The sequence below is a fragment of the Chlorocebus sabaeus genome, chromosome 6 (genome assembly GCF_047675955.1).
Source record: "Chlorocebus sabaeus isolate Y175 chromosome 6, mChlSab1.0.hap1, whole genome shotgun sequence".
Lineage (NCBI taxonomy): Eukaryota > Metazoa > Chordata > Mammalia > Primates > Cercopithecidae > Chlorocebus > Chlorocebus sabaeus.
This window is the reverse complement of record NC_132909.1, coordinates 43,966,103-43,985,759: the sequence shown is the minus strand read 5'-3', so window position 1 is coordinate 43,985,759 and position 19,657 is coordinate 43,966,103. Positions and strand designations below refer to the sequence as shown.

Here is a 19,657-nt window from a genome sequence, read left to right as displayed (position 1 = left end):
AGGGAGGCCCAGGCAGGCCATGGTTTTACTCTGGTAGCTGGAACTGCCGTCCCATCCAGCCCTGGGATGATGGGGCAAAGCCCTGTGGCCACAGGTGAGTCGTAGGCAGCAGGGGCATGGCTCCCACTTCCCTGATACCCCTCAAAGGCAGCTTCTGTATACGGCGTTGCCAATCACCCTCCCTCCGGTGCTTGGTCACTTCCTGCTCTCTGGCATCTTCCAGGCTTTCCTGGTGACAGTGACACAAGGTCCCTCAGGTGGGGCGAGCCAGTTAGGAGGGGCCCGAGGGAGGAGCACCACGCCGGTGGAGGGCACGTACTGGGAGGCAGCCGTCATCTGGTTCTACACTGCACTCCCATCTGCGTGCACTGGTGACTGATCTGATTTTAAAAACACAGTCATGGAGACCCTGGCACACTGCATTTCCTCTACATTTATTGCAACGGCTAAATGATTAACAACATTCACAACTTCTTAGATCTTAAAAAACAGAAACAAAACAAAACTTCCATTTTATAACATCACAAATGTCTTCTAGGCTTTATCAAGGACCAAAAACACTACAATTCTCTAAGTGATTTCCAGTGATGGAAACAAGCCAGAGACAGTAAGCACCCAGAGGGGCGAGAGAGCACTTCCAGATGCCTGTTGTCCTCTCGGGGGTGACCCTGGAACTAGAACGACAGAAAAGACACTGTGACTTTGACACGGCTGTGCCACCACACGTCACGCGCGACATGAGGATCCTGCAGAGTGGCCTCTGCAGAGAGCAAGGGCAGCCTCGATTAAGAGGGAGGGGCTGGGGGCACGGAGGGCCAGTGGCATCTCCTCTATCCCGGCCGGCCGGCAGCTGGCAGCACGCACCATGCTCTGCTGGCTCCCGACACCTTCACTGCCCCAGCGCTGAATCCACAGGAGAGGCGTCCTCTGAGAGTGTAGGGACTTTCTAGGTTCAAGGAGGTGTGCCCTCTGACCCCTGCCAAGGACTCACAGAACCATCTCAGCTCAAACTTGGAGGAGCGGCAGGAGGTGGGGGGTGGTCAGTGGCCACACACCACAAATTCCTAAAGCATTTAACTTTTTAGTAAAATGAAGTGGAGAAAGTCAAGAATTAACATGCTAGGACAAAGCATATGGAATGGTCAGGGCGATGCTGGAGAGAGCGAGCTTGATCCACGCTGTAGGTGTGTGTGCCTCGCTCGGGCCAGCGGGCCGAGCCCCGCTCGGAGCTCCATCCATTCACCTGACCCACGGCCAACATGGAAGCTGTCGGAGGAGTCAGGAAAGGAGAAGGAGAAAGGAGAAGATGAACCCCCCGCACCTGTGGTTCCCCAAAACCAGCTCTACTCCAGGCCCCCACAGGCTGGTTTGTTCGAGGGTTGGGTAATAAACCCAAGCCCCATCCTCCATGCTGGCACCTCTACTGCCATAAAGATCTGCCAGTTGCCAAAGCTACAGAAGCCACTGGAAGCAAGCAGAGCCCCTGGGGGTGGTGGCACTGCAAGGTGACAGGGACCAGGCAGACAAGGAGCTCGGACCACAGCCTAGGAAGTCTGTGGCTTAAAGAAAGCCAGGATATCTTTTCTTTTTTTTTTTTTTTGAGACAGAGTCTCGCTCTGCTGCCAGGCTGGAGTGAAGTGGCATAATCTCGGCTCACTGCAACCTCTGCCTCCCCGGTTCAAGTGATTCTCTTGCCTCAGCCTCCTGAGTAGTTGGGACTACAGGCACCTGCCACCACACCCAGCTAATTTTTTGCATTTTCAGTAGAGATGGGGTTTCACCATGTTGGCCAGGATGGTCTTGATCTCTTGACCTCGTGATCCACCTGCCTAGGCCTCCCAAAGTGCTGAAATTACAGGCGTGAGCCACCGCGCCCAGCATTTTTTTTTTTTTTTTTGAGATGGAGTCTTGCTCTGTTGCCCAGACTGGAGTGCAGTGGCATGATCTCAGCTCACAGCAACCCCCGCCTCCCAGGTTCAAGTGATTATCTTGCCTCAGCCTCCTGAGTAGCTGGGATTACAGGTGCCTGCTACCACGCCTGGCTAATTTTTTTTTTTGTATTTTTAGTATAGATGGGGTTTTACCATGTTGGCCAGGCTGGTCTCAAACTCCTGACCTCAGGTGATCCACCCGCCTCAGCCTCCCAAAGTGCTGGGATTACAGGCTTGAGCCACTATGCCCAGCCCAAAGCCAGGATTTCTTTACAGCCAATACAAGTGGCATTTCCCACTCAGTTCTGGGGCTGATGCCCTAGCCACTGCTGTGTCCCCTAATCCCAGGGTGTGAGGAGGATCCTAAGTTTTCCAGATTTTTGCCCATACTTAAAACTTTAATGCTCCTGCTTCACGAGGAAGAATGAGTGGAGAACTGAGTGGAGTTACACACAGCAGACTGCTGGGGAATCTGTAGAGTGGCAGCGATCACACGCCTGGAAATAGAGCAGCTGCAGAGCCCACCCCAGGGGGAGCCTGCCTCTCCTTACAAAGGCTGTAATAAGACAGCACTTGACGATGCTACACGTGCGAAAAGTGCAGAGTCTCAGAGAGTTTACAACCCCCATCCTTTTGTAACTGTAGTTTGCTTACACTGTGGATTCTAAAGAGACATGTAAATCTGGGGCCGATTTAATCTGTTTAATGATTACTCCCCACCTGATAGAGCTATTCTGTACTGTTGCTAAAATTTTATTAAGTCTCTCAAGATGCAATGAAGAGATGAGACATCATGAATAACACATTCATCAACTCAAGTATGGCAACTGTTCAGAGAGCTTCAGAGCTTTGGTACCCGAGCGCAGACTTGGTAATTACCGATTTGTCTCCCCCGTATAAATTCTGGAGAACAACGAGAAAACACCATCTGTGATCGTTTCCACATCACGTTTGCTAACAGAGCACTTCTGGAGAGCAATGGCCAGTCCGACTGGAAAACCAGCCAGAGGAGCTGGTTCCTCAGCACTCACAGGCTGAGGTGCCTTTCGGGGGCAGCGCCACCTTCTGAAGGGGAACCAAGACAGATTTGGAGGGGACTTGCTGCTAAAAGCATGTGAACAGAGAGGAGAGGCAAAAGCACATTGAAAATGGTGCATGTTTTTTCTTTGAGAGAAAGAAATGCCAGCGAAACCTCCGCCCCAGAGACTGCAGAGACGTTTGTTTTCATGTACACACCAAACCGTACTTGGGCACTGGCTCCAGGCCGATCCAGGGCAGGGATGATGTTTTAAGGGCAATTGCTGCTTCAAGGCTTATCTTTCTCATCAGTGGTTTTGATCTATTCAGGAAGAGAACGATTTTGTTCAAAACTGAGTTGGAAATTAGGTGAGAGGGACAACTTAAAAAAAAAAAAAAGTAGAAAGATGAGGATATTTACAGGCCCAAGGCCCTGCAGAAGGAAAAGGATTTGAAGACCCTCACAAAGGGACACAGCTAACTGCCACCCTCTGTAGCGGTGGCTGTCACAGTCGCCCTTCCACTTGCATGATGGCAAGGCCCTCTGGACTAGGAACAGTCCATTTGCTGGTCATGTTATGTGGTAGGTGGCCCTCATCTGTGAGAGAAAACTTGAGCAAGAGAAGAGACAGGCATGGCCTATTTTCACGCGCACATCCACGGAGCCTGGCCTAGAGGCTTCGAGGGGCTCACAGCCAGGGCACCAGGCAGGCCACGTGCAGCTGCCCTTGGCCAACATGAGGTTTGCTCCTTCAGCAAACCTGGAATGTAAGAATGGGGCATATCCGCATCCAGAGACCCTTTTGTTTCCCTCACAGAATTTTGTGATTTTTGTGTGTGTGGCATTTCTGGGGGAACAGGGAATATCAACTTTGTTGGGGGAATTTCTCTGCATACCAGCACGCCGGTGAGGGTGGAGGGCCTTATGCACTGGCCCGTAAACATACCTATTTGTTGGCCCGCTTGTGTCTGTACATCTGCATCATCCTCTGCCGGAACACATCAAATGTGTCTTCTTTGTGCTCCTGCCCGTCAGCACCCAACCCTTCCCCTTCCGAGGGGGTTCCCCTAAGGAGTGAAAAAGAGAGTCAGTTGTGCACCTGAGCCCAGGGCCTGGCATGCCAGGAACTGGGCATGGGCACAAACAGTCCATGAGATGCAGGTGTTTGGGACACACACTGAGACATCAAAGAGGGAAAATCAAGACACGACTCACAGTGGAAACAAGGAGTACTCACCCTCGAAGAAGAGCTGGCTTTTGAGGGGGTGCCCAGAGGGCCCTGGTTACCTTGGAATGCCTTACCCAGCAGGCACTAAGCTCAGTATTAAATGAAATGCCTGCTGGATGTTACGATTGGGGTTTAATAAACTTTGGGCCTGTGTTCGGGACCCTGGCTGGCCCGGCTATGGGTTCCCGGGAATGGGAAAGTGGTTCCAGGCCAAAACTACACAGAAATACCACTTAGCTTTTATGATGATAACAAATGAGGACAAAACGACCAGTGCCAACAAGCTGGTTAAAAAATCTACAGCAGGACAGAAAGGAGCCCTGTAAACACCTGCATATGTAAATGATCAGCTTCTCATCTGAAGATGCCTTTTGTTTAAAAAACAAAAATCAACTGCCAGCTGTAAGTCATCTTGGGCGTGAGGGAGCCAAGGTCAGGCTGCAGGTGGAAGGACTGAGGCCCCACCCACTCCCACCCCAGGCTGCCTGCTGCGTACACGCTGACAGGCTCCCGGATGCCCTTTCCGAGGGAGCCCAGGCCATGGCCCTCCTTCCAGCCCATCTTCTGCAGCATCTGGAAGCCCAGGTTCTTATCGGTCAGCTTCTGCTGGGCGAAGTCCAAGTCCTTGGGTTTCTGAGGAGAGAGGAGTCCAGACATGTGGGCCACAGGGAGGTGCCTGGATCAAGGGTCTGTCCTAGGCAGTGCCTGGAGCCCCTCACCCCTAAATGCTCTCCTGACTCTCCAGATGCTCAGGCTCAACCTCCAGTCACTTTCCCAGTTCTCTGCAACATCCCTGGGTGGGATGGAACTTCTAAGTCAGAGGTTACTGGCCTGAGGTCAGTCCTGCCTCTCAGCCACCACTATAACCCTGGTGCCAAGACTGTGAGGAAAACTGGGTAAGGGAATGGCCAGTCCCGGGGTCAAGGAGTCAGTAGGATGGCCCTCAGTGGAGCCCTGGATAAAGAAGGGTGGCCCTGTGACGACCACAGGGCGCAGCCCAGGGAAGAGTGGGGGGCACCAGGGCATAGGCCTGGAGGCAGAATGGGGGCCAGACGGTGGGTGAGAACTGGCTGGCAGTACCCTCCCTGAACCACCCCAACATACCCCTCCCTCAGTGCTTCATTCAATCCCTGACTGCCTTGTCTGTCTGTCCTAGGGACTCAGTTCTACTTGGACACTGGAGTCTGTGTGAGGTCTAGCTCAGAGCAGACCTCACTGAGAGCTAGTACAGCTGTGATTGGTCCTGTGGGTGGTGGGGAAGTACAGCATTCTCTGGGCCATTAGATGGAGATCTGGGGACAGACAGGGCCCTGGGGCCTCTGGAGGAGGAGCCTGCAGGGATCTAGCAGAAGGAATTTCTATTCACTCATGAATATTCATGACACACTGCTGTGAGAGAGCTTAGCTGGGCAGTCCAAGACCTTGCCGTGTATTCCTTGGCTCTTCACAAACTTGTGTGGGTGGGCTGGGTGCGGTGGCTCATGCCTTTAATCTCAGCACTTTGGAAGGCCAAGGTGGGTTGGATCACTTGAGGTCAGGAGTTCGAGACCAGCCTGGCCAACCTGGCAAAACCCTGTCTCTACTAAAATATAAAAATTAGCCAGGCGTGGTGGTGGGCATCTGTAATCCCAGCTATTTGGGAGGTGGAGGCACGAGAATCACTTGAACCTGGGAGGTGGAGGTTGCAGTGAGCCGAGATTGCACCACTGCATTCCAGCCTGGGCAACAGAATAAGACTCTGTCTAAAAAAAACAAAAAACAAAACTTGTCTGTGTTTTTTTAAAATATAGAGTCTTGCTATGTTGCCCAGGCTGGTCTCAAATTCCCGGTTTTAAGTGATTCTCCCACCTCAGTCTCCCCATTAACTGGAACTACAGGTATGTGCCACTGCACCCAGCTTTTATTATTATTATTATTTATTATTATTATTTTCTTTCTTTCTTTTTTTTTTTTTTTGGGACGGAGTCTCGCTCTCCCAGGTTCACATCATTCTCCTGCCTCAGCCTCCCGAGTAGCTGGGACTACAGGCACCTGCCACCATGCCTGGCTACTTTTTTTGTATTTTTAGTAGAGACGGGGTTTCACCGTGTTAGCCAGGATGGTCTCGATCTCCTGACCTCATGATCCACCTGCCTCGGCCTCCCAAAGTGCTGGGATTACAGGCGTGAGCCACCGCGCCCCGCCTTTTTTCTTTTTAAAGATGGAGTCTTGCTCTGGTGCCCTGGCTGGAGTGCAGGGATGCAATCTCAACTCACCGTAACCTCCGCCTTCTGAGTTCAAGTGATTCTCCTGCCTCAGCCTCCTGAGTAGCTGAGATTACAGGCGTGTGCCACCACGCCCGACTATTTTTGTACTTTTAGTAGAGATGGGGTTTCGCCATGTTAGCCACACTGGTCTTGATCGAACTCCTGACCTTGGCTGATCTGCCCGCCTCAGCCTCACAAAGTGCTAGGATTACAGGCATGAGCCACTGCGCCTGGCTGATGTATTTCTTTAAGGCATTTACTGAACTACGTGAGAGGCTGCGAGGGTTCATGTACTCTTGAGAGGGAGGGAGGAAGGTGCTGAGGAGGATCATGGAGGCTGGTGCTGGGGGTCTGAGCAGGGGACAGGTGGGAGTGGCTGGGAGAGGGTTAGATGACCCTGGGCATGGGAAGCAGGGAGAGAAGGGCGTGCTGAGTGCTGTGAGCTCAGGTCCTTGGGCAGTCAGCCCTCATCAGCTTAGCGACCTGCCCCATCATGTCATGCAGGCCTCACGAGGTACAATTCAACCAAAATACAAATCCCCCCTTGCCATCTGCATTGAGGTGCCCAGGAATCAGCTTCCCTAACCTTAGGGGTGCATGGGGAGGCACTCCAGAGACAAAGGAGCTTGGAGACAAGGCAGAAAAGGCTAAGCCTGGTGGAGGCAGGGGTTGGGAGAGGGAAGGGAGAAGGGACAGTGCAGGGCCTCAGGTCAGGAGGGAGAAGAGAGCAACTGCTCCCATAAGGAAGGCCTGGGCCCCTGGAGCTCCTGGGGCCTCAGTGTTCTCACCCTAGAAAGGGACAAAACAACCTGGAGAGGTGCCGAAAACTCAACAGGCAGCAAGACGTAGGGGATCAGAAACGGATACCCCAAGGCTGGGCGTGGTGGCTCACGCCTGTAGTCCCAGCACTTTGGGAGGCCGAGGTGCGTGGATCACGACGTCAAGAGTTTGAGACCAGCCTGACCCATATGGTGAAACCCCATCTCTACTAAAAATACAAAAATTAGCCCGGTGTGGTAGTGCACGCCTGTAATCCCAGCTACTCAGGAGGCTGAGGCAGGAAAATGCCTTGAATCTGGGAGGCAGAGGTTGCAGTGAGCTGAGATTGTGCCATTGCATTCCAGCCTTGGCAACAAAGGGAGACTCCGTTTCAAAAAAAAAAGAAAAAAAGAAACGTATACCCCAAATTATGGCACTTTGACAGGTGGGACTAAAGCAACAGCCTCAAGGTCCCTCTGACCTCCCTCCTGTCTCCGTCCCTCCCAAAGCACAGGAGGAAGCTGTTCTCTTCAAGTTCCCTATCTACCTAGAAACTGGACCTGCCCAAGAAGAACAGAAGGGCCTTGTATCCCTTCCCTGAAATGTCATTAACCAGAGTTGAAATGATGGAATGTTAAACAACACACCTAGAGCCCAAACCATTGGCTGTTCTCTAGTCCCATTCAATTCTCAGTGAGGATCATTCACAAGATGATGCCTGCCTCCATTCATCTCTCCTAAAATCTTCTGCTTCCCCTCTAAAGTTACCTACAGCCTCCCAACTGCCCTCTCCCCTGTGAAAAGGTATTTAGCTTCAACCACCTGGCCCTTCTTTGAGTTTTCATGTTTTATATGGCTCCTGTGCTTATGCACATGAATAAATATGTATAACTTTTTTGTTTTGAGGCAGGATCTTGCTCTGTCACCCAGGCTGGAGTGCAGTGGTTCCATCATGGCTCACTGCAGTCCTGAACTCCCGGGCTCAAGTGATCCTCCTGCCTTGGCCTTCCAAAGTCCAGGGATTACAGGTGCACCTGGATTGCATACCATTTTTTATCCTGTTAATCTTCCTATTGTCAGTTCATTTCAACAGGCTTAGACTTGGACCTTCAAAGGCGGAGGGAAATTCCCTTTGTTCTCTTCAGACGCATCTCCGAGGGTATTATATGAAGTAGCTGTGTGTGTGTACGCATGTGCGTGTGTGCATATGCGTCCACGTGTGTGTATCTTGTATGTGTGGATGTGTGAGTTACTGGATGCAGGCGGCTCCTCCATAATGGCATGAGGTGGTCTTGGTGAGGTGGTGTGGGAATAAGTTTCTCTGCAGGGCAGTTAAGGAGGGAAGGTATGAAGGGAGGAGCTATGCTATGGGCTGGGACAGGAAGAGGGGCACTAACAGTGAAGAGACACCTCTGCAAGCCAGGGGACACCACACAGGACCTGCTATACTGGGGGGCCCCTTGCCATGAGAAAGTGGCCTGGGGAAAAGAGGTGACAGAACCCACCGGATGAGATGAGAAACAGGGCATCCGTCAGGCCCTCCTGGGAACTGCGCACGACCTGGGCCCTGGGGTGACGGGTAGGGAAGGAAGGGGAAATGCTGGTCATGGCGGGACACAGGGGTCCCCAAATGGTAGGTTTGCACTCTTTTCCCTTTCAGGATAGCTGCTTGGAGGTGCAGCGCATGAGGGGTCAGCTCAGCCTGGAAGTTTCTTCGGGAATGTTCAAATCTGTGTTCAACAATCGTGATGGCGGTTTCCTGGACAGCTGGAGGAAAGCCAAGCCCTGCGGGCGAGGCGGACGTGTGCAGAGGAGAGCTGCAGCCACCACGGCCTCCCTTCCATTTGCAGTCACTGGCAGAAAGGAGGACAGGTGCAGAGTCCCAAGGAGAGAGCAGCATGTGCAGGACACCCACCAGGAACCTCGTCCAGTTTAATCCTCACCGTACCTCCTACCTGCTGGGTAGGTATGGTCGTCCCATTTTACAGACAAACCGGTGGCTCGGGGGTTACATGCCAAGGTTACAAAACTACTCGGTGGCAGGGCTGGGCTAGAATACAGCTGTGCCTGACACTAAGGCCCTGCTGTGCCCTCATGTGGCCGTGCCCTTACCCAGGCCGCACAAACAGACACCAGATGCCAGCTCAGCCTAAAACCTGGCACATCAGTCAGGACCATGAGCTCTGGATTCGGGAAGGTTCCTCCTTCCTGCCACAGTTGGGGTCAGACTGACCTAGGTCACTCGGAAGGGGTTGGAAGCAACATGGCATTGCCTGACACCAGCAGAGCGACCTCGCCTGGCTCCCCACCCTCCTCCCTGACCATGAAGGACCGGTGCAGTCTCTCCACATGTGTCCCAGGTGACCCTGCCTGCCCCCAGCACTGTGTCCCCCAGGCCATCTGGAGTGTATCTGCCCCCTTTCTATAACCTGCCTCCAGGTCAGTGAATGGTAGTTCTGTCCCTCTTCTGCCCAAGCTGACTACCCTGGGGTCACCTGAACTCCTGGCTTTTGCACACCCAGCCCACAATCAGGTGTCACCCACTCCATCTTCACCCCTTCTCGTTGCTCCTCATGCCCTGGTCCAACTGTCTTAAGTTTGAGCCTCCTCCTGCTTCCCACCCACAGGCTGCTCTCCACCCTAGTGGCCACGTCCGCCACAGGTCCTGGAGGGACCCTCCCTTCCCTGAGAAAGGGCCACAGCATTAACATCTGTTGAGGTCGTGTGTGACCACCCCCCGATTCCTCTGCTGCCACAAAGGTCTCTTGCTGCCCCAGACTCTCTGCTGAGGCTGTGCCCTTCTCAGATCTCCACACTGTTTCTCCTCAGCTCCTCCAGGCTTGTGCCAACATAATCTGCAAGACAGACCTCCCTTGGCTTTCCCAATTCAGCGGCATCCCCTAGATCCCACCTTATTCTCCCTCTCCTTGACCTGCTTCTCTTTGCCCACAGCATCCCCAGGACCACCTCATCCATTTCTCTTTCACTGTTGGCCCTGCTCGCTGCTGCCTCCAGGTGGACAATCAGGATCTGGCACGTAGGAGGTCCTGACGGCACACACCATGCTCTGTTTACTAGCAGATTAGTGCACTCTCTTCACCACACTTCCAGTCTACTAAGCCTGAACGTTTTTATGTTTTATTTTTTAAGGAGACCAGGAGGAGACACAGATCTTACTATGTTGCCCAGGCTGGCCTCAAACTCCTGGACTCAAGTGATCCCCTAGTCTTGGCCTCCCAAAGCACTGGGATTACAGGCGTGAATCAGTGTGCTTGGATAACTTGAACTTTTTTTTTTTTTTTTTTGAGACAGGGTCTCACTCTGTTGCCCAAGCTGGGGTGCAATGGTGCAATCAGCTCACTGCAGCCTCGAACTCTCAGGTCCAAATTATCCTTCCACCTCAGCCACCAGAGTAGCTGGGACTACAGGCATGCGCCACCATGCCCAACTAATTTTTGTATTTTTTGCAGAGACAGGGTTTTGCCTGTTGCCCAGGCTGGTCTTAAACTCTTGGGCTCAAGCGATCTGCCCATATCGGCCTCCCAAACTGCTGGGATCACAGGCGTAAACCACCCAATAGGCCTTAGCGTGAACTTTTTGTTTCTTTTTCTTTTTTTGGTTTTTTTTTGAGATACAGTCTCGCTCTGCCGCCCAGGCTGGAGTGCAGTGGCATGATCTCGGCTCGCTGCAAGCTCTGCCTCCCAGGTTCACACCATTCTTCTGCCTCAGCTTCCCGAGTGGCTGGGAGTACAGGCGCCTGCCACCACGCCCAGCTAATTTTTTGTATTTTTAGTACAGATGGGGTTTCACCGTGTTAGCCTAGATGGTCTCGATCTCCTGACCTTGTGATCTGCCTGCCCCTGCCACCCAAAGTTCTGGGATTACAGGCGTGAGCCACCACACCTGGCCTAGCTTGAACTTCTTACAGGGCCAAGACACTATCTCGCTTCTCTCTCAAATCCCACCGCATCCATTACAGGGATCTCAACTATCCATTACACAGATGAATCACTAGTCTATGCTTTGGACAAAGGCAAAACAGTTTTCAAAAGTCCTCCTAAGAGAAAAGTCTCTTGTGTTTTACACGTTAATACCTCAGTTTGAAATGTGAGCATAGCTTAACCACAAGCTGCAGCTTCCATTGGAACTCCAACAAATTCTAACCAACTATACTTTGAGTAAGGACTACAAATGATTAAGCTCACCTTCTTTTTGGACATGGGACGACCCCGAGGCCTGTCATAGGCAATTCGAACTGGTTCATGGACTAGAAGACAAAAGAAAGAGACACATACACATACATACACGTGCTTTCCCTACATTACTTAGAGACTGAAGGTCTTGCAGTCTATTTTGGCTAACAGTTCTCTGATGACAGAAGGTGTCTTAGGCCCTGCATGGGCCTAAGCCCCAGCTGTGCCCCAGCTCTTCTCAGGAATGAACACGTATGACCCCTGGAGTGAGCAGAGGCGGGACACACTCAGGGAAGGCAGCTTGGGCCATAGTGAAGGGTTCACTTGAGGGGTGCCTCACTTTTGGAAAGTCTATTCAAACCTAAGAGTCCCCACATTTATAACAAAGGATCCAATACATGGATTATTTTCCATGACTACAGAAATATTTGTGTACCAACTATTTGTGATACTATGCCCTCCTAGTTTATCTGTAGCTAATTCACTGGGAAATAATTAAAGTCTGGGCCAGGCACAGTGGCTCATGCCTGTAATCCCATCGCTTTGGGAGGCCGAGGCGGGTAGATCACCTGAGGTCAGGAGTTCGAGACCAGCATGGTCAACATGGCGAAACCCCGTCTCTACTAAAAGTATAAAAATTAGCCAGGCATGGTGGCGAGCTCCTGTAATCCCAGCTACTCAGGAGGCTGCGGCAGGAGAATAACTGGAACTCGGGAGGCAGAGGTTGCAGTGAGCCGAGATTGCGCCACTGCACTCCAGCCTGGACAACAAGAGCAAGACTCCATCTCAAAAAAAAAGAATTAAAGTCTGCCTAAAACTTTCTAGTAAAAAACAACCATGCTTCTCATATAGAGGACCAAATCGTATTATTTTATTTTATTTTTTATGAAAGGGAGATTAGCAAGTCTGTTTTTTTTTTTTTTGAGATGGAGTTTTGCTCTTGTTGCCTAGGCTGGAGTGCAGTGGCATGATCTCAGCTCATGCCAACCTTCACCTCCCAGGTTCAAGAGATTCTCCTGCGTTAGCCTCCCGAGTAGCTGGGATTACAAGCATGAACCACCACGCCTGGCTAATTCAGTATTTTTAGTAGAAATGGGGTATCTCCATGTTGGTCAGGCTGGTCTCAAACTCCCGCCTCGGTCTCCCAAATTGCTAGGATTACAGGCATGAGTCAGTACACCCAGCGCAGGTCTGGTTTTATCTCATCAACTACCAAAAGAACTGAGAGCTAAAACAGAAATAAAAAACTCCACCAAGAAAAGCATACATAACAAGCACTCTGATACACTACCCGCCATCCATGACAAGTTTAATTATTTACTTCATTTTTTTACATTAAATTTTTTTTTTCTTGTAAAGATGAGGTCTGGCCATCTTGCCCAGGCTGGTCTCAAACTCCCGGGCTCAAGCAATACTCCTGCCTCAGCCCCGCTAAGCTGGGATTATATGCACGAGTCACTGCGCCTGGCCCATGAGAAGTTTTGAAGTTTTGAACAATGGTAAGGGTTATAGTAGAATGGTTAGCATTTCACTGCAACACCAAGGTTTTCAAACACAAAACATGAGGACTATTCCAAAGCAGGCAAAACCATAAGGCCACTGTCACCTGTAAATGTGACTGTCTGAATGATGTAGAACACACCGGTGACTGTTTAACACAGTCCCACAATGGGGCACCATTCACTACAACTTCACATATAGGTTTTGCAGCAGAAGTCCCATGTGAAAGCATGGTCCAGGCCTGACTGTAGGGAGATAGCTTGGAGGGCATGGGGGGCACAGGAGTCATCTGGGCCACGGCCTGCCCACCAAAAGGCCACATGCGATGCAATTCCATGTACTGATAGACTAGGAAAGGTAGAATACCTGGGTCTCGGAAAACAGTCAGTGGTTGCTGGGGCTGAATGGGGCAGGGGACTGCAATGGGACAAGAGACCTGTTCTGGGGACAGGCTTCAGCTCTGCTGTATTGGTGGGGTCTCGCCTCTGCACAGTCAACAAAACTTAAATGGTCCACCTGGAAAGGGTGTGTTTCACTGCTGGTAAATTATACCTCAAGAACCTGGAACCTCCCCACAGGAGAGCAGGAGATGGCCTCCCATGGCCAAGGCAGGTCCCACTGACCACTGCCTGGGACCACCCTTGCTCTGTTCCCATCTCACTGTCATGACATGAAGCAGCTTATCAGCACCCTGGGCCTTCCAGGAGCTCAGAAGGGCCCCCAGCTGATAAAGTCACAGGCAGGAAAACAGCTGAGATGACCCAGGCCCACCCCTCCACAAGTGGGGAAGCCCCGACCTGAATCCAGGCAATCAGGGAAATGTCCAGCAGCAAGCAGAGTGCCAGCAGCCACAGGGCAGCAAGGAAACATGTCTTTAGAGCAATGCCTTCAGACCACCGGGAAACATGAGTGTCGGTTCACATTCTGGAGTGGTGCACAAAACTCTTTAGGATTAAAATGTCTCCAACTGTCTCTTCTAACTCTCACAGCCCACCAACCAAGAACTGTGCTGGAGGCAGCTGTGCCGACAGGCGGGCACTCACCTTTTGGCTCCTGGATGAGACACACTCTCTTGGGAGCTGGAATCATGCCAACCTTCAACGACTTGCTGCTGATCCTCTTCCGGGGGAAGCAGGTACCTGAGGTGGCCTGTGACAGGGCAGGTGTTCCAGCCAGGTCGTCCTCGGCAGTCTCACTGGGAAGGCCATCGGCAGGGGTGCTGCCCTCAGACTTGCCCACCCCTCCGGGAGCAGGGGCCTCCTCTCCGCCATCCTCATCGTCCTCCTCCTCCTCCTCAGGCATCACCTCTGGGCTCTCCAGCTCAGCCTCCCGCGGAGGGGGCTCATCTTCAAACTCTCCTTCCCCTTCCATGAGGTCCACGGGGCTCTCCTGAGAACCCGCAGTGTCACCACCACCAGTGTGAAGGTTGTGCGGAGATGATGTGAAACAAATTGATGGACATAGTTCAAACACTTTCTTTCGATAGAATTTGAAAGCAGAACTATTTTGGTCATGTAGAAACCTGGGGCACAGAGGAAATACATTAGGTTACCAGACGGAATCTCTCAACATTTTTATTTGCTGAAACTGCTGGGATTGATCCAAGGAAGGTGGAGGTGGGACAAGGGAAAGAATAACCTGACCGCTCTCTATGCGGCAGCTATAGTTTGATGGTGCAGCCTCTCAATGACAGAAAATTTGAAGAGTACTAGTAACTTAATAAGGAGCTAGAATTCAAGGAGCATAACTACTTTCCAGGGGAAAGAGGCAGATGAACAAGGTATGCAGGGCCTGGGAAAATGCTGGAATAGAAATCTGGCCTGAGACCCATCTCACCCTTTCTGGTTACATCACTGGCCTCTCTGGGCCTCCATGTGCCCATTTTGACTCTGGTTCCTCCCAGATACGAGAAGCATGGAGAGACGCCAGGAGGCGCTGCACAGTTACTGCTGGAACATGTGCACCATGGAGCTGTAAGGTGCTCCCAGAGAAGGCTCCTCACCCCTAGCACTTCCCACTTGGGGCCTGCAGTCCAGCTATGTGGGCGTGGAGATGAGGCCTCTCTGTGCCTCAGGGGTCTGGTGGCCACTTGGACTTGTAACCACAGCTATGAAGCTGTGGCTGGTATGACAAACTTAAAACACTCCTGAAAGCACCAAAGTCCACTTGGACCAAAGGAAAAATGGCCCTCATAAGGCAACTCAACCTCATAAATGTGCCAAGTCCCCCCAATTAGCATATTAATACAGCCCAATAAAACCCTGTTCTGAATCAGGACAAGATGGTTCTAAAGTTCATGAAGAAAAATAATATGTAAAAGTATCTGGGAAAACCCCGAACAAGACTCATAAGGGGTTCCAGCCCCACCAAACACTACAAAATGCCCCAAAGCCTCTAGAGTTAAACAGCAAAGTAGTCCATCAGACAGACCGAAGGAACAGAATAGAAAGACCAGAAACCCAGCATTCGATTAAGGTAGCCTCTCAAACTACTGCGAAAAAGGGGTGGTCTTTCAAAGAATGGTATTGGAAAAGCTGGACAGCTTTATAATTATTTATTATTATACATTTTTAGAGATGGAGTCTCACTCTGTTGTCCAGGCTAGAGTGCAGTGGTGTGATAACAGCTCACTGCAGCCTCAAACTCCTGGGTTCAAGAAATCTTCCTACGTCACCCACCCAAGTAGGTGGGACCACAGGCAAATGCCACTATACCAGGCTAACACACACAGGCACGTGCGCGCGCACACACACACACACAAACACACACACAACTAAATATCAGCAGAAACAAATGAATCTGGGCCGGGCATGGTGGCTCATGCCTCCCAGCACATTTTGGGAGGCTGAGGCAGTAGGATCACCTGAGGTCAGGAGTTGAAGACTAGCCTGGCCAACATGGTGAAACCCTGTCTCTACTAAAACTACAAAAATTAGCTGGGTGACACCTGTAATCCCAGCTACTTGGGAGTCTGAGGCAGGAGAATCGCTTGAACCCGAGAGGCGGAGGTTGCAATGAGCTGAGATTGCGCTACTGCACTCCAGCCTGGGCGACAGAATAAAATTCCGTCTCAAAAATAAATAAATAAATAAATAAATAAATAAATAAATAAGATTGTATGACAACTTTATAACATAACCACACCCACAAAATGAATTAACTCAATGAGCTTGAGCACATTAGAATTAAAATTTTTCTAAAGGCAAAAGAAACACAAAGTCATCTTGGCCCATTTACAAGCATGGCTGGATAGCGTCCAACATCCTGCCCAGTATCGTGGTCAGGATCCAGGGCTCTCCCTCCAGGGAAGGACAGAACAGAGTACTCTGAAGGACACTGCTCAGAAAAGGCTGTCACAGATGGGGAGGAATCACCCAAAACCCAACAAGTAGTACAGCCCAAGTACCCAGGCTAATGCAAAATTCTCCTTTAAACTGTACTTTTCATTGAAAAAAAAAGAAAAAGAAAAAGAAAAAAGGACTGATGGGATGTCCCCAGCTGCCCTGCACTGAGCTGTCCTCCTTACCCAACCCTGCCAGGGGAAATCCCACATACATAGTGGACAGGCCTGACCCTGAGGTCTACAGGGCCCAGCAGCTCCCCAAGGCCACCACTGTCTGTAAAAGGCAGAACCTGACTGTAAGCCTGGTCAGGCCTCCCGTCTGTAGGTGGTTGGTGCCCCACAAGGCGGGTGGTACCTCAGTGCAGGACCCAGTCATAAGCCAAGGCTGCGGACGGGAATAGGGCTTGGCTCGTGCAATCAGGTCCCAAACAAGTTGAAAGAGTATGTTCCGTCACCACTGAATTCCATAAATGTGCTGAGAAATGCACGTTTTCAATTGTATTTTTTTTTTTTTTTTTTTTTTTTGAGACGGAGTCTTGCTCTGTAGCCCGGGCTGGACTGCAGTGGCCGGATCTCAGCTCACTGCAAGCTCCGCCTCCCGGGTTTACGCCATTCTCCTGCCTCAGCCTCCGGAGTAGCTGGGACTACAGGCGCCCGCCACCTCGCCCGGCTAGTTTTTTGTATTTTTTTTTAGTAGAGACGGGGTTTCACCGTGTTAGCCAGGATGGTCTCGATCTCCTGACCTCGTGATCCGCCCGTCTCGGCCTCCCAAAGTGCTGGGATTACAGGCTTGAGCCACCGCGCCCGGCCTTCAATTGTATTTTTAATTGGACGAAGGCATGACTGTCCAACAAGCTGGGACCAGCACGAGGAGTTGAGAGCCCCCTCAGTAGGGTCCTGGCTCAGTAATGGAAGATGGGTGCCTCCCACTGGTAGCCTTTCTCTGGAGGGGGCGTCTCACATCACCCCAGGGAAAAACCCCAGGGGCAGAGCTGGCTTCTAGCCCAGGTTTTCTTGCCTATGGGCTGTGTGCTTTTGAGCAGAGCTCCACCTATCCGAGGAATGGAGAGGACAAAAGTACCTGCTCCCAGCATGAGCACGCCACGTTATCCCCATGTAGAAGTGCCTCCTGTCCAGACCTGGGCAAGGGCTGACTATCACTACTATCATGCAGTGAGAAGTAAATCCTCACCTCTCTCCCCTCCCCTGGCCAACTCCTATTTAGCCTTTGGATGCAGATTAAATGTCACTCTGGGGAGGCTTTTCCTGATGCCCCAGAAGGGCAGGTCCCCTAGAACAGATTTTTTTTTTTTTTTTTGAGATGGAGTTTCACTCTTGTTGCCCAAGTTGGAGTGCAATGGTGCGATCTCGGCTCACTGCAACCTCTGCCTCCCAGGTTCAAGCAATTCTCCTGCCTCAGTCTCCCGAGTAGCTGGAATTACAGACACCCGCCACTACACCTGGCTAATTTTTTTATTTTTAGTATAGAGACGGGGTTTCACTATGTTGGCAAGGCTGGTCTCGAATGCCTGACCTCATGATCCATCCGCCTCAGTCTCCCAAAGTGCTGGGATTACAAACATGAGACACTGCGCCCGGCCTTTTTTTTTTTTGAGATGAAGTCTCGCTCTGTTGCCCAGGATGGAGTGCAGTGGCTCAATCTCAGCTCACTGAAACCTCTGCCTCCTGGGTTTAAGCAATTCTCATGCCTCAGCTTCCTGAGCAGCTGGGATTACAGGTGCTTGCCACCATGTCCGGCTAATTTTTGTATTTTAGTAGAGATGGGGTTTTAGCATGTTGGTCAGGCTCCTCTCAAACTCCTAAACTCAGGTGACTAGAAGAGATCTTTCTCCCTCAGGCCCCTGGCTCAGCTGAAGTGAAGTCATGATTTACTCCTGGTGTAACCCCCATGGTAGGAATGCATTGGCCAGGCTGTGGGCTGGCTCAGGACATGTTTGTGGCATGAACACACTCAAATCTAAAGGGTATAATGGCCAGTTGCAGTGGAGCACACCTGTGGTCCCAGCTACTCCAGAGGCTGAAACAGGAGGATCACTTGAGCCCAGGAATTTGAATCCAGCCTGAGCAACATCCTCAGACTTTCTCTCTTTGAAAAAGAAAAAGGTGTGATGAGACCCGGGGGGTACGTACCACAGGTCAGGGTTATCGGTGCTGTTTTCTATGCTGAATTGTTCGATCTCTGGTCCCACCTGAGCAACAAATCTAGCCAGTTTCTCTGCAGTCTCCATTGTCTTCATGTCAACTACAAAACATAAAGCACCTGTCAGGCATGACTCCTGAGCTGCTGCTCCCCGTGTAAACACTGCAGGGTTGTGGAAGCTGATTATAAAGATGGCCTGCGTGTCCCCTCCCTGTAGCCTTGCCCTTCGCCACATGCAGACTCCTTGTCACCAAGTGAACTCTGTGTATCACCCCCTCAAATCAGGGCTGGTCCTGGGACTCAAATCGGCTATAGCATGTGGTGGAAAAGCCTGTTGCCAGTTCCAAGCCTGGGCCTTGGAAGACTCCAGTACTTCTGCTCTCTCTCCTGGAGCCCCAACCCCAATTGCCAGGTGAACAAACATGGGCTGGCTGCTGGGGGGATGACAGGCGTGTGGCCCAGCCATACCATCAGCTCAGCTGACAGCCTGGACACCTGCTGCTGATCGCAGACACATGTGTGGGCTAGCTCAGCAGACGACCCAGCCACTGGCAAATTCACAATACCGGATGCCTCCGGGAATTTTTTTTTTTTTTTTTTTTTTTTGAGATGGAGTCTTGCTCTGTCGCCCAGGCTGGAGTGCAGTGGTGAGATCTTGGCTCACTGCAACCTCCGCCTCCTGGGTTCAAGCGATTCTCCTGCCTCAGCCTCCCGAGTAGCTGGGACTACAGGCACGCGCCACTACGCCTGGCTAATTTTTTGTATTTTTAGTAGAGATGGGGTTTCACCATGTTGCCCAGGCTGGTTGCAAACTCCTGAGCTCAGGCAATCCGCCTGCCTTGGCTTCCCAAAGTGAGCCACCATGCCTGGCTGATGCCTCCTGTTTTAAGCCACAGTTTGGAATGGCTCATGACACAGCAACACCTAGAGAATGCAGCCGTTGTGGACACTTTTTTGCCCTCTCCTTCCTACTTAGTGCTGAGTAGGAAGCACTGGCCAGAGAGCAGGCCTGTGGTACAGAGAGAAGGAAACAGCTAAGGTGACAGAAGAAACAGAAGGGGTGAAGTTAGTCGATTCAGAGGAATCAGTGCAGGTCAGTGAACCCCAAGAACAGGAACTGTGGAGACCCTGGGGATGAGGAGGCAGAATGAGAGAACAAGGCAGCCCTGAGCACTATCAAGAGAGGCCAGGATATAGCAGGACACGGGATCCCAAGTTCACGCAACGCACTGCCCACGGCCCCAGCAGCAGAACCCTGTCAGGGAGCACAGAGGCATG

At 51.4% G+C, this 19,657-nt stretch overlaps 1 protein-coding gene across 14 annotated transcripts in view; it reads right to left on the bottom strand.

The window, feature by feature from the left end:
* Nucleotides 1–413: 413 nt before the first annotated feature.
* Nucleotides 414–19,657, bottom strand: part of SUGP2 (SURP and G-patch domain containing 2) — a 44,489-nt gene continuing 25,245 nt past the window's right edge. For 5 of the 14 annotated variants that reach the window (XM_037992323.2, XM_007995855.3, XM_007995858.3 and 2 more), the window contains 6 exons: nt 18,370–18,481; nt 13,919–14,397; nt 11,388–11,449; nt 4,674–4,810; nt 3,896–4,016; nt 414–3,270 (listed from right to left, as the gene is read on the bottom strand). In XM_037992323.2, coding sequence (XP_037848251.2) covers nt 3,896–4,016; nt 4,674–4,810; nt 11,388–11,449; nt 13,919–14,397; nt 18,370–18,481 — 911 coding nt within the window. In that variant the 3' untranslated portion in view covers nt 414–3,270. The other 9 variants (XM_037992325.2, XM_007995857.3, XM_007995859.3 and 6 more) reach the window with 6 other exon arrangements.